The sequence below is a fragment of the Pan troglodytes genome, chromosome 8, assembly GCF_028858775.2.
Source record: "Pan troglodytes isolate AG18354 chromosome 8, NHGRI_mPanTro3-v2.0_pri, whole genome shotgun sequence".
Classification (NCBI taxonomy): Eukaryota; Metazoa; Chordata; class Mammalia; order Primates; family Hominidae; genus Pan; species Pan troglodytes.
Window position 1 is genome coordinate 91,972,658 of NC_072406.2, and position 13,703 is coordinate 91,986,360.

Here is a 13,703-nt window from a genome sequence, read left to right on the forward strand (position 1 = left end):
AAAAAGAAAAATTAGCCAGGTGTGATCATGCTCACCTGTAAAGAGGCTGAGGCAGGACAATCACTTGAGCCCAGGAGTTTGAGGCTGCAGTGAGCTATAAATGCCTTATGGCACTCTAGCCTGGGTGACAGAGTGAGACTGTCTCAAAAAAAAAAAAATACATACAGACTAAAAGATTGGATAAAAGTAGCATCAGCTCAGGGGTCCTAACTAGTTACGAGAACAGTGCACAAGACAAACACCAGCTAAGATGGCAGGGAGAACAAGCCTGAACAAGGCAAGGCAGAGGTCTGCTAAGGGAAATCCATCCCACAAAAGACAAGCGAGGCAGGGGCTCTCTGAGGCCTAGAGCAGCATGCAAAAGAGCAACTCTTTCCAGGTGGCAGCTCCCTAGCTGCTGCCCCCACATGCTGCTGCCTCTGCAGCCACTCTACCTGCCCCACCCCTGCCCAGGTATTCCAAGCAGCTCTCAGCTCTTTCCCAATATCTGGGCAGTGCTGTTGAGACAAAGGAAGAGGAGAAGTGGACACAGCAGGTCTTGGCTCTTAAGATCTGCAGTTGTGAGTTCCTTTTGCAATCGCTGTAGGTCATTGTGCAACCTGCTGGTCTCTGGACTCCTGATTTCTAGACATCTATAAAATACAGACACTGATGATGCCACTTAATTCACAGAGCTGCAGTGAGAAAGGTGCAGATGAGTTCAAGGCCTGATAGTGTTCTGCAAACTATAGTGATGGATGTGCATAGTATTGTGAATATCAGTGGCAGGTTTCCAGAACGCAGGTGGGGATAAGAGTGAGTGAGTCAATAAAGAAGAAAATTGCCCCACTTCTTGAAGGGAGTTTTTGGGGCTGGGCAGCTAAGGGTACAGGGCAGGCATAAATAGTGAGTGCCTGCCAAGCAAAGGCTAGTTTGCTTGGAGCTCCTGGGGTCTAACAAGAAGAAAACTGTAAGTGTCTCTGTTCTTGCCTTCTTTTTATTTTCTCCACATCCTGTAAATATCCCTCTGCCGACCTGGGCAATTCAACCTATTGGTGTGGAGGGTCTGTGTAGCTGTTCTGGTCTAGGAGGCATGGGCGCAGGAGGTGGGGAGCACAGGAGGTCTTATGGTGCTCTTCTGCCCCTTATTCAGTGGCCTCAGCCCAGGGGAGGATTTGCTTTCTGAGCTGGGGGTGCACAGGGTGGAAGAGTGGGTGTGACACTATCTAGACCTGGGATGCCACAGTGTGGAAGCTTCAGGTGGAAAAATGCAATGCTAATTTATCTCTAGGCTCTTTTCTGCACTGATTTCTTCAGAAAGGACAGTGGAAGAGAGACAAACCCAGGCACTCACAGGCTGGGGTTCTAAACCCATCCTGGTGCCAACAGCCTGTGGAAAAGCAGGGAAAGCCTGTTTTTCTCATAGCTTCAGGTCTTTACTTTAAAAAATATACTTACTGGAGTAGGTCTCTGATTTTCCAATCCATGTTCAGAGGAGATGGCCTTTTCAATGAAATTGTACTCTGAAAGCTTAGCATAAACTGGGCACTGCAGGGGTTGAGGGGGACCACAACTCTGCCCACTCCATCTGCTGCCCCAGCTAAGATGCCTCATCTGAATCCTGGGCCTGAAAACCCGGGTCTGCCCTCTCCAAGTGTCCTTCAAGCCACAGTGGCTGCTGGTGCCTTCTGTGCCATCTTGAGCCTGTAGACAGAATGCCTATTGCCTTTCATTCTTCCCCAGAATCAGACACAGGGCCTGAGGGGTGAGGGAGCTGCAGGGCACAGAACAATGCCCTTGCTCTGGCCTGGGTCTGGCCCTTGCTGCTCATGATTGAGCCTCTGCCAGAACAGGTGTAACAAGGTAGCCACTGCTGGCAGTGAGCTCACCCAGGTGTTTCTAGAGACTACCAGGATACCCAAGGAAGTGGTGATTTCAAAATTGAAAGAGGCTAGTGAGAAATAGGGGTCATCCACAGCCCAGAATCACCAGCAGTCAAAGAAGAAGGCACTCCTCTGGGCAGGAAGCCCCCCACTTGCCACCACCCCAGTTGGCCTGGTGACCCCTTTCTTTGCACAAGTCCCTCTGGCTTTGTTCCTAGCCTCTGCGAATCTGATCAGCTCTTTTCACTCTCATAACTTTACGGTTTCTCATTGAGAGAAAAGATACCCAAAACAGGTAATGTCCCAGGTCCTGCTCTTATCCTGATCTCAGTTCCTGACCATCTTAGATAGTAAATGGGTGCCCTGTTGGGTAGTTGCTCTTGCTTACCCACAACACTAGCTTTCTGCCTGACTGAGCCTACCTGGCATGTCCTCTTTCCATATAAGACTTCTTTTTTTTTCTGAGATGGAGTCTCACTCTCTTGCCCAGGCTGGAGTGCAGTGGCACGATCTCGGCTCACTGCACCCTCCACCTCCCGGGTTCAAGAGATTCTCCTGCCTCAGCCTCCCGAGTAGCTGGGATTACAGCACGCACCACCACATCCGGCTAATTTTTTATACTTTTAGTAGAGATGGGGTTTTGTCATGTTGGCCAGGCTGGTCTCGAACTCCTGACTTCAAGTGATCTGCCCGCCTCGGCCTCCCAAAGTGCTGGGGTTACAGGCATGAGCGACCATGCCCAGACTCCACATACTTCTTTTCCAAACCCTCTCAGGTCTTAGAAGAACTCTAGGTGTCTCAGGATTTCTCCTACTGCTAGTTTAGTGTCTCTGAAAACTTTCACCTGGGTTCCCTCTGGGACTTTTCTCTAGAGACAGCACCTGCTCGAGGAATGGCAAATCGCCAGGCAAATGTGCACCACACTCCCAGCCTGTGCTCAGGAAGGACATCACTAAGCACTCAGGACTCTGGCTGCATTTTCAGACCAGCACTATCAGCACCAGTGCTAGTCCATGCAAGGCAGCAAGAGAGAAGAAACAGGCTTGCCTTGTCTGAGCTAAGCCAGTTGCCTCAGTGGTACAGACAGGGAGATGGTCTAGGGAGTGGGGGGGGGGGGGTGTCCTGCCCAGAGGCACTCAATGAACCCTTCTTGATGTGACAGATGGCCCCAGTGAGGAATGCTACATCCTAGCCACTGTGCCAAACTTAGTGCCCAAGGGAAGGCACAAGAAGGGAAGACATGAGTACCTGGGAATGGGGGATGCTGCTGTCAACCTATGTCAGAGTTCCAGCTGGGTAACTCATGCTCTCCATCCAGACCTTGTGCCCTCCTTGTCCTTAAACTGCTTTTGGATTCCTGCTGCTCTAGGCCCCATAGCAGAGGACAGAAGGAGGGAATGGGGGCTTCTTGTCACCTCTAGAAGCTGAGCCAAGCCCTAAACCATGTCCACGAAGCATAAGCATGTCTTTTCTCTTTCTGTTCACCTCTCCAGGCCATGCTGCTCTTCCTCCTCTCTGCACTGGTCCTGCTCACACAGCCCCTGGGCTACCTGGAAGCAGAAATGAAGACCTACTCCCACAGAACAACGCCCAGTGCTTGCACCCTGGTCATGTGTAGCTCAGTGGAGAGTGGCCTGCCTGGTCGCGATGGACGGGATGGGAGAGAGGGCCCTCGGGGCGAGAAGGGGGACCCAGGTAGGGTGGGGCCCTGGGCTTATCCTGCTGGGGAGGAATGGTCATTGGAACTGTAACTAGCCCAGCAACTCTGGGTACTTTGTTATGGAAGTGTGGAGACGTGTTTCTTCCCCCCAAGAAGGCAAGTTCCACACTGCTCCACCAGCTGGCAAACAAGTGGCTGTGCTGAGCCCCCATGTGCCTCCTCCAGCACCCAACTGCCCTAGCTCCTCCTCTAAGATCCCCGGATCCTTCCTATCCCAAGAGCAAGCAAACAGTGGTAAATTACTGATATCTGGGGCCTTCTAGAGCCCTGTGCCAGCAGTTAGCAGTTGTTCATTCCAATTAAATGATGCCTGTGCAGGGCATTAAATATTTTAAATATTTAATTAAACACTACTGCATGAAGGGTGGGAAAAATGGGGTTCCATGGCTCCATTCTCAAGCCTAATCAAGAGGATTTGCTCTTAATACATTACACGGAGAGAAAAGGCACTCACATTTCTTTGTCCACCCTTGTGCTTGGGCATTCACTTGAGTAGTTCATTTAATCCTCCCAAGAGTCTTACAGGGGACATATTAATCTCCTTCGACAGGTAAGAAAATGATGATGCAGAGAGGCTAAGTAGCAACCATTCTGGAGGTGGAAAGGACGAAGACTCTGCATCAGACTGGCCTGGGCTTTACTGCTGGCTCCATCTCCACACTGGGAGAGCCCCTCAGTGTCACTGAGTCTGTTTTTTTATCTGGTAATGGGAATGATATCTACCACCCAGTGATGAATAATTGAGCCAAAGGCTTTATTTTTTCTTGAGTCTTTGGGATAAAGTTGCATTTTCTGCTGTACCTAATAGGTGAATTATCTTGAGCTTAGCAGAGGTACTGATGAGTAAGGGAATTGTCCCTGGGAATACTGCTCCCCGCTTGTAGGGAAAGATCTAGGTCTTACTGGCAAGAAAGGAGAATTCCATCAGCCAGCAGCATGAACTGAGGGACCTCTATGACATTGGGCAGGGCTTCAAAGGGATCAGATACAGTCTTTAACTTTCTGGAAAGACGAAGCAATATCCCCAGGCTTTGTGGGGTAAGGGGCAAGTAAGCATCTGCCTATCCCTTACAGACAGAAAGTGGCTCCCAACGTGAATGGGATGGGGCTTGGGGAGGGCTGTCCAGGGGGGATCCCAGAATTGGGGTGGGGTTCATCTTGGCAGCTCTTTCTCAGAGATTCCCAACTCAGTCTGGCCTCCAGTGGGGCCCCGGATTTGAATCTCAGGGATCTTTCCCACAATGGCCCTGGGAGCTTGCTGCCTGAAGCATGGTCAAGGCCTCCCTTCCCCACATATGTGCCTCAACCCATGCACATTCCAGGCCTGGCTTTGGTTCAGTACTTGGACACAGGACAGAACACAGTGGGGCTGCAGGATGAGGCTCCACTCTGGCTTCTCAATCGCAGTCTCTCCAGTCACTCCACTGTTACAGGTCTGAGGGCTGGGTTCCCTCAGAATCCTCAGCATCCTCAGAATCTACCCAGAATAGGTCTCTGTGGGCCAAAGTCTGTGCTTGTGACAACCACCCCTGCAGAGTTGGAAGCATGTGGTTCCCAGAATCTGCTACGAGGAAAATTGGGGCTTGAAAGAAGAGATCTTTGAGCAGGGGTGGAGGGTGAAGCTTGAGTCACTCTGGTGACATCCCCGACATCATGGAGGGTAAATATGACCCAGATCCTGCCTTTGGGGGGAACAATTCCTTATTCCTCAGCACCTTCAGCATTCCTGCTCAGCAATATTCCGTGGGGGAGTCCCTCCAGGGATGCTCATCTCCCTTGGACAAATCACACACCTTACAGCAGCCCATGAGTCCCAGCAGGACCACCCTGTACCCCTGTACCCCTGCTGCTCCTCTGAATTTGGTGCTGCCACCCCTATTCAGCTCCAACCACATAGCTTCTTTCTGGCCCCCGGTCACACTCAGCCTCCTCCCTCTTTAGGGGCTTGCCATTTGCTCTTCTCATAGCTGTCCCTGCAGCTCATACTTCACCTCCTTCAGGACTTTACTCCTGGATCACCTTCTCATTGAGGCACTCTCCGACCACCCTACCAAAAACAGACCCTACCCCCAACACACCCTATGCTTTACTTTTCCCTGTGGCATTATATCTAACATATCATATGTTGTACATTTTTAATGTTTTATTATCTGTTTCTATGAGATAGAGTTGAAGCTCCCCAGAGAAGGGCTGTTTATCCCCAGTATTTAGGACAGTGCCTGGCATGTATTAGAGGCTCCAGAGATATTTATGGAATGAGCGAATGGAAGCTGGAAGGGGTGGAGGAGTTTTAGGGGTCAAAACAGGCAAAAGGCTGGGCCATAAAGCTCCACTTCAGGTGGCACTCGGGTGCAGGTCTAGGTCTCTGGGTACACTACGATACACAGTGAGTGTTTTGAAAGGCATGGGTGCAGCATTTGGGGAGGTGCCCCTCCTCCACCCTGGTACTCTCATGGCCTCCATAGTTTGTGTACCAAGAACAAGTGGGCTCTAACACTCCCTTCTGGAGAGTGACATTTTTCTCTTGGTCCATCTTCCTGCTGCTGACTTGGCCTGGGTGAAGCCCAAGCAAGGCTCCACCTGGGGTCAGGGCATCCTGCCTTGAGGAAAATGTGCTGTTGGGTGTCAGAGGTGGGGCACATCCTATAACCCTCTGTGCTTCCATTTCATCCCTAATAAGGACTGTAACCAGTGGCCGGACCCAGGGCACGGAATTCCACTGGGCATGGAATTCAGATGTTTCCAGGTGGTGGTGCTGCTGGGATACGCCAGCACAGATTCTTCCACCCATCCAGCAAATTTACCCACAACCACATGCTCACCCCCCACGGAGGCCTGGCCTCCTCTGCCACGGGAGCATGGCTTCCAAGCCTGAAATGTCACCTCCTCTCTGCAAATCTCCCTCGATTCTCCTTGCTCTTAAAATCCCACTTTCTCTTTGAAGAAGAAAGCTCTGAGTGTGTGAGTGCTGGGGTGGGGACGCTCGGATGAGATGAGGGACACTTCATGCATTGTCCTTCCTCTCCCTTGTCTCACAGTGTATTATGAACCCCCTGCTGAGCAGGACCTGAGGCTAAGCTCAGATTTGCATCTTGCCTAGTGCTAGGTATAAAGTAGATGCTGCGTAGATGGCTCTTAGTGAACAAATAAATGAGCAAATCGACCAATAACTGAATGAACAAGTTAGCACCACCTGTCTGGTGCCATTTCTGGTTGGCTTCCCTGATATATATATATATGGAACGCAAGAAGTCCATGATCACAGGTAAGAGCTGACAAATTGCCTGCCATCAATACAGTGGCCTTGGGGTAGGGGAAGGAGCACCGCATAGAAGGTCAGGCAGGTCTTGGCTTTAATCCGCCTCCAGCTCTGGAAGGCTTCTTCCTCATCTATAAAATGGGGATGTTGATACCCATTTCCTGGATCACCACTGGGCCCGGGTGTGTGACAGTGGAAGTCTCATGCTCTGCAGAATCCTGAAGGAATGCTAGGGGCTGATCCTGCAGGAGGCTGGCCCTTTCTGGGTCTAGGGCCAGGTCTTTGTCCATTTCTTCTGCTGCTACAGGTTTGCCAGGAGCTGCAGGGCAAGCAGGGATGCCTGGACAAGCTGGCCCAGTTGGGCCCAAAGGGGACAATGGCTCTGTTGGAGAACCTGGACCAAAGGGAGACACTGGGCCAAGTGGTGAGCAACTGGGTGTCGACTTCAGGTGTTTCCAGGTGGTGGTGCAGCTGCAAGGATATGCCAGTGGGCACACACAGAGCCCATCCCAGGAAGAAGGTTGTCTGAAGGTGGCACTGGGTCATTTCAGGAAAGATGGGACCTGCTGTTGGGAGGACAACAATGGTGCCTCCCTTACCTCTGTTATTACCCTCACCTTACTACACACTCCTCCTGCCAAGAGGATTCATTGTTACTGACCGGGCTGGTGCTTTTGCTCAGGACCTCCAGGACCTCCCGGTGTACCTGGTCCAGCTGGAAGAGAAGGTCCCCTGGGGAAGCAGGGGAACACAGGACCTCAGGGCAAGCCAGGCCCAAAAGGAGAAGCTGGGCCCAAAGGTAGGTGGCTGGTCTGTGGCCAGTCTGAGAAGGGAAAGGAGGAAGGACAAGGGTCCATGATATGACCTGAGGCGTGCTCAGAGTGCCAGGGAGAGCCCAGACCCTTGATGCTGCAAAGGCTTGCCATGCACCCTCCCAATCCCCACAACTGCAATATTTTCCTCTCACCCTCCACAGAGGAGCCCCAGAAAGCAAGGAGAGTCTCCCCACTTCTCTCTCTGACCCTAAAGTTGCGGGCAAAAAGCTCCATTGCTAACAAAACCACACCCGCTGAATGCACTCTTAGCTGTGTTTGTTCCTGTGTGTTCCTTCTTCAGGAGAAGTAGGTGCCCCAGGCATGCAGGGCTCGGCAGGGGCAAGAGGCCTCGCAGGCCCTAAGGGAGAGCGAGGTGTCCCTGGTGAGCGTGGAGTCCCTGGAAACGCAGGGGCAGCAGGTGAGCAGTGGAAAGAGCTGGGCTGGGCTGGGTCCAGTTCTCCTGTGCCTGCTTGGAGCTGTCAATGCCTACACCCCCTCCACCACCCACAAAGGCAGAGGTGGTATCGCTGGAACATGGAGAGAATCTGTATCCAAGAAGGGTGCATGAGGGGGCTCTGGGGACTGTTCCTATCTAGGGAGAGTGGGGCGCAAGCAATGGAGAAGTCTGTATACAGGGAAGGTTAGTTGTTGGGTGGCGGGGCAGTTTTCCACAGCGGGGTTGATTGCTGGGTGACAGGGACAGTCAGTGTACAGGGAGCTGCATGGCTGGGTACTGGGGACCATCTGTCTATTTCTGGGCAATAAGGATAGTTAGTCCATGTATGGGAAGGTAAAAATGCTAAAAACAAAAAAAATAAAATGAGTACATAGCTCACCCAGTTCTTCTTTTACCCCAGGGTCTGCTGGAGCCATGGGTCCCCAGGGAAGTCCAGGTGCCAGGGGACCCCCGGGATTGAAGGGGGACAAAGGCATTCCTGGAGACAAAGGAGCAAAGGGAGAAAGTGGGCTTCCAGGTAAGGTAGCAGCTCCTGGCCCAGGGAAGCCCCGCTGGGGCATGGGTGGGCAGAGAGGAAGCCCTCCTCATGCCACAGGAGGGGCTCTGGGATGTGTGCCCCATTAATGGCAGCTGGTGGGTGGAACTCAGGAAAGGCGGACAGGCTGGAAGGCAGGAGCACGGGGCTCTGGTCTTAGCCACTTAGTAGTCATGGGAAAGCAACCTGGGCAGCTTCTCCATCTGACTATCGGGAAAACTACAACTGCCTTCCCAATTCATAGGACAGTTTTGGGCATTAAAAACCCAGTGGATAGGAAACACATGAGTGTGTATTCCTGCCCAGCAACCCCCCCCACCCACCCAATGGAGATGCCATTATATTCCAAGACTTTAAAGTCACAATGTCATCTGGTTCAGTGTCAGTGAAGTACAGGCAGCAATTTGTTCATAGCAGAACCATAAGACATCCTTACACAGCAGAGGCCAGCTGTGTCAGTAGATGTGGGCTTGCTGTGGGTCAGCTCCACAATATGTGCCCGAAACTAGACACCCTTCCTTTGGGGCCCAGACTCTGAGCTCTTCCTTCGCTCTCTGGACAAGTCTTTACTTGGCCATTTTCTCCCCTCCAGATGTTGCTTCTCTGAGGCAGCAGGTTGAGGCCTTACAGGGACAAGTACAGCACCTCCAGGCTGCTTTCTCTCAGTATAAGAAAGGTGAGTTCCTGGATCTGAACCTGGACCCAGCACTGGCATTGGGCCCCACACTAGATCTCGACCTTGGTTTGGCCTTTGGCTGGGGCTAGACCTTTGGCTGGGCCTGAGGCAGAGCCTGCCCTCGGTCTAGGATGGGAATGAGCTGGGACCTGTGTAGGGCTGGACCTGGGACTGTGGCAGGGGGTAGGGCTCAGGCTGGGATGGGGCTAGAAGAGGGCAGCCACCTGCTCCTGGAGCTCAAAGTAGATCCAAGGGGGCAAAGGAGGAGGATGTGGCCCCTATCACCAGCTCACCAGGCTGGCAGTAGCATAGTTAAGGCCATCAGGCTCCTGAACTACCCACCAACCTCAATGCCACCTGTGCCCTGAGACAAACTGTTGTCCTGAGTCCAGTGCAATTCAGTAGAGCCTCTCTCCTGCCTACTTTGTGCTGGTCCCTCTGATAGATAAGGGGCTACCCAACACGGGCCGCATTTCTTACCTCAGAGGGGCCAGGTATGGAGTCCCCAGTGATGCTGCTGCACATCCCAAGGCAGCCCAGAAACCAGATACTGTTCTGGGAACTAGGACTGGGGTTCTGCTCTGGGGGTACAAGGCAGGTGGGGGCCTGACCTTGGTATGTGGCCATCAGATATCTCACCTTAGACGTGCTCTTGGTTCAAATAGGGGGCAGGCTGCTTCTGGGCTCCAGCCACTGCTGGGCTCTACCTGCAGCTCTGGAGGTATTTTAAAGCAGAGACTTTGCCCTAACCCTGGAATCCTGAAGAGTCAGAGGCCTCCAGGGACACACAGCTGAGGGCCTGGTGCCTTTTTGAATCTCCACATCAGTGCCCAACTGCCCCTACTCTCCTCCGCCTTTCCTGATATCAGCTTTGAGTTCAGGCGCATCTCATTGAGCCAAAAAATAAAAGATTAAAGTTTTCTGAAGTAGTAGAGCATAAAAGGGCTGACTGGGTGCAACACAGGTTTGGCTTCTAAGTACCCAAGCTCTGAAATGAGAGTTTCAAGCATTTGGTATATATCTCTTTCTGCACATGCTCTAATTCACTCAGAGGCACAGTGACAGAAACACACAGAGGAACATGTCCATATGCACCCACCGCATGTGTGTGCACTTAAACACCATCACTCACTCCACCTCCATCTACATACATGAGCTCATATGTTGTCTATATAGCACACACAAATATGCACACACATCCAGATGAACCTTACATACTCCCACGTACCTTTGGGTAGATGCACATATATTCAAAGGCATGCCCACATATGTGCATGGCACATAAACTTAGTAATGGTACATGAACTCTTATGCTGACTTTGTTCAGGGCTGCTCTGGGTGCCACCCTGAGCCCATGGAGAATCTTAAGGACGATGAGTCAGGGTGCAGCCTGCATTCTGAGCAGCCCAACAAAGCCAGGGGCACAGCCTTCTCTGGATCTTCCAGTGTCCTTTGCAGAAGATTTCCATGCATGGGCCCAAGAGCCACAAAGACAGACTAAAAAGAGATACTTGACATGTCACACAGGCAATGCTTTTGTGAAGTGAGCCCTCATTTTAGAGATGAGGAAATGGAAACCCTGAAAAGGGAAGTGACTTTCCCTTGCCCACGCAACAGCTTTTGTGAAGTGAGCCCTCATTTTAGAGATGAGGAAATGGAAACCCTGAAAAGGGAAGTGACTTTCCCTTGCCCACGCAACGTGGATCTGAATGCCTGGTCTTCCAGTTCCCACCCAGGGCTGTCTCCAGCACTAACACCACTCCCCTGCGCCTCACTCACACATGCCCTTCAGATGCTCTCCTCCACTCCCTCAGCACCTCCCAGGCAGGCTGACTGGCTAGGACATCATCCATGTGCATACTAAGAGGCCGACATGAGGCCAGACGCAGAGCAGAGATTAGCATCTGACAGCTTTCAGATGTCCTCTCCTCTTCCTGTCTCTCCCCTTTCATCACCCCATCACACAGCACAGACCCTCTCTGACAACCCCACATCCCCTACTGTTGTACAGGGTGACAGTGGGCTAACTGCAGGTGTTTTCTGTACTCTCAGAAACTGGCCTGGTCTACACTGTGATCAACTTGGGAAAAATTGTTCATTTCTACCTAGTAATTGAGAAATCAATTCTAGTATATAGCATGTGCCAAAATAGAGCATGTCTGAGCTTTGGTGTCAGACTGAGCGAGGTTGAATTCCTAACTGCACGTTTGCTGCTTGTGTGACTTTGAGCCTCTTAGCTTCTCTAAACTCCAGTGCTCTCATCTGTAAGTGGGGAATCATGGTGTCACCTCACAGGGTAGGTCATGGGACGGGGGCTGTTCTGGAACAATCTCTCTTGCATTCTCTCTGGCATCCTGATGTGGTGCCTGTTTGGGAGGTCTGAGAGGCTCAGGTTGGAGCACAGAGGTCTCAGAGCCCCTGAGCTTTGGCCAGGTGATGCCACAACCCCAACCTGACTCTCTTCTTCTCCTAGTTGAGCTCTTCCCAAATGGCCAAAGTGTCGGGGAGAAGATTTTCAAGACAGCAGGCTTCGTCAAACCATTTACGGAGGCACAGCTGGTGTGCACACAGGCTGGTGGGCAGTTGGCCTCTCCACGCTCTGCCGCTGAGAATGCCGCCTTGCAACAGCTAGTCGTAGCTAAGAACGAGGCTGCTTTCCTGAGCATGACTGACTCCAAGACAGAGGGCAAGTTCACCTACCCCACAGGAGAGTCCCTGGTCTATTCCAACTGGGCCCCAGGGGAGCCCAACGATGATGGCGGGTCAGAGGACTGTGTGGAGATCTTCACCAATGGCAAGTGGAATGACAAGGCTTGTGGAGAAAAGCGTCTTGTGGTCTGCGAGTTCTGAGCCAACTGGGGTGGGTGGGGCAGCGCTTGGCCCAGGAGTTTGGCCAGAAGTCAAGGCTTAGACCCTCATGCTGCCAATATCCTAATAAAAAGGTGACCATCTGTGCCGGGAAGGACTTCTCTACAGAATGTGGCCAAAAGTTACAGCTGCTGCAGGACACCACAGAGTGAAATGTGAGGCTTCCTTCACACTAAAACTCCTTTCAGGGGAAGAAGGGGCCAGCCTACTTTCCCTATAAGGGATAAAGTGGGTCTCCAATGACCCTCCTGTCCCTAAACCCAAAGACTCCTTTTCAGGCCCTTTTCTCAAACCATCAGCTGCATTTGACCCTGCGGATCTCTCCCTCCTCTTTCAAGCACTTCCTCCTCCCAGCTTCACAGATACCACTCTTGCCTGGTCTCTTTTTTTTTTTTTTTGAGACTGGGTCTCACTCTGTCACCAATATTGGAGTGCAGTGGTGCGATCTGGGCTCACCGCAACCTCTGCCTCCCAAGTAGCTGAGACCACAGGCATGAGACACCACGCCCGGCTAATTTTTTGTATTTTTGGTAGAGATGATGTTTTGCCATGTTTCTCAGGCTGGTCTCGAACTCCTGGGCTCAAGTGATCTGCCTGCCTTGGCCTCCCAAAGTGCTGGGATTACAGGTGTAGACCACCGCCCCTGGCCCCTTATTAGTCTTTTTAGCTTGTCCCTCTTTCTCTCCTTGACCATTTAATGGTGCAGTGCCAAAGTCTCAGTTCTCAGCTGTCTTCTCTTCTTACACTCACTCCAGAGATGAGCTCATCCTGTCCCCTCATTCAAATTCCTTCTGGAGGCTGGTGGCTCCCCTGCAGATGTATCCCTATTCAGCACCTCTTCCTGAACCCCGGATTCCTCTAGCCAGTTCTGGCTGGAGCCCAGGGATAAAAGGAGGCTCCCAGCCTCCATGGCTGCCTCTTATTTCAAGGTCTGAGCCCAGGAAGCTGCACAGCATGGCAGGGTGACCTGGCAGAGAATGTCTGCCTCCCCAGCCAGGCCACATGGCCCTGCACTCAGTAGGCCCTTCCTCACCCCTGCACTGCCCAGGATCTCTCTCCATCACTGCCAACATGACTGCCTCTTGACTCATGGGAGGAGTACCAGCTGCACAATCCTAAAGCTGTCTGAAATCTTAGGGAACTTTGGAACAAAGGGTCTCTGGCCAAGCTCCGATTTACCTCCAATCCTCTTCTTGCCTGGTGATTCCAGGAATGTTCTTTCCCCATTCAACCTTAGAGATAATCTAGTTAAATCCTCCTCCTCATTTTCCAAATATGAAAACCAAGGCACAGAGAGGGATGAAACTGTGCAGGGACAAAAGGGGGTGTCAGTGTTACAGCTGGGTCATTAGCAAGGTCATTTTGACCCTAAAGCCTATACATTTAGGCTGTAAATATATAGGCCAAAGATCATGCATATTTAGTTGATTTGACATATTATTGCACATAATGATTTAAATGACACCTGTGTTCAAAAGATGTCAGTGACACCTGGATGAACCATGGCCCCA

General features: G+C 51.7%; 1 protein-coding gene across 2 annotated transcripts; it reads left to right on the forward strand.

Annotated features, from left to right (window-relative positions):
- The first annotated feature begins 650 nt into the window (after positions 1 to 650).
- Positions 651 to 12,275, forward strand: SFTPD (surfactant protein D). Of its 2 annotated transcripts, XM_016918746.3 has the most exons (8): positions 651 to 949; positions 3,356 to 3,557; positions 7,149 to 7,265; positions 7,524 to 7,640; positions 7,958 to 8,074; positions 8,514 to 8,630; positions 9,241 to 9,324; positions 11,798 to 12,275. In XM_016918746.3, exons 2-8 carry the CDS (start codon positions 3,359 to 3,361, stop codon positions 12,172 to 12,174), a joined length of 1,128 nt encoding a protein of 375 aa, XP_016774235.1. In that variant the 5' UTR covers positions 651 to 949; positions 3,356 to 3,358; the 3' UTR covers positions 12,175 to 12,275. The 2 variants fall into 2 exon arrangements, with proteins under 2 accessions (XP_016774235.1, XP_054515712.1); XM_054659737.2 differs by lacking the exons at positions 651 to 949; positions 3,356 to 3,557 and adding an exon at positions 4,735 to 6,847.
- Positions 12,276 to 13,703: the final 1,428 nt, after the last annotated feature.

What these genes read in the sequence shown, in the direction of transcription:
- SFTPD (XM_016918746.3), top strand. Translation starts at nt 3,359, where the DNA reads ATGCTGCTCTTCCTCCTCTCTGCACTGGTCCTGCTCACACAGCCCCTG. An exon ending in AGGAGAAGCTGGGCCCAAAG is followed by an intron (nt 7,641 to 7,957) that starts GTAGGTGGCTGG and finishes TTCCTTCTTCAG; the next exon opens with GAGAAGTAGGTGCCCCAGGC. An exon ending in TTTCTCTCAGTATAAGAAAG is followed by an intron (nt 9,325 to 11,797) that starts GTGAGTTCCTGG and finishes TTCTTCTCCTAG; the next exon opens with TTGAGCTCTTCCCAAATGGC.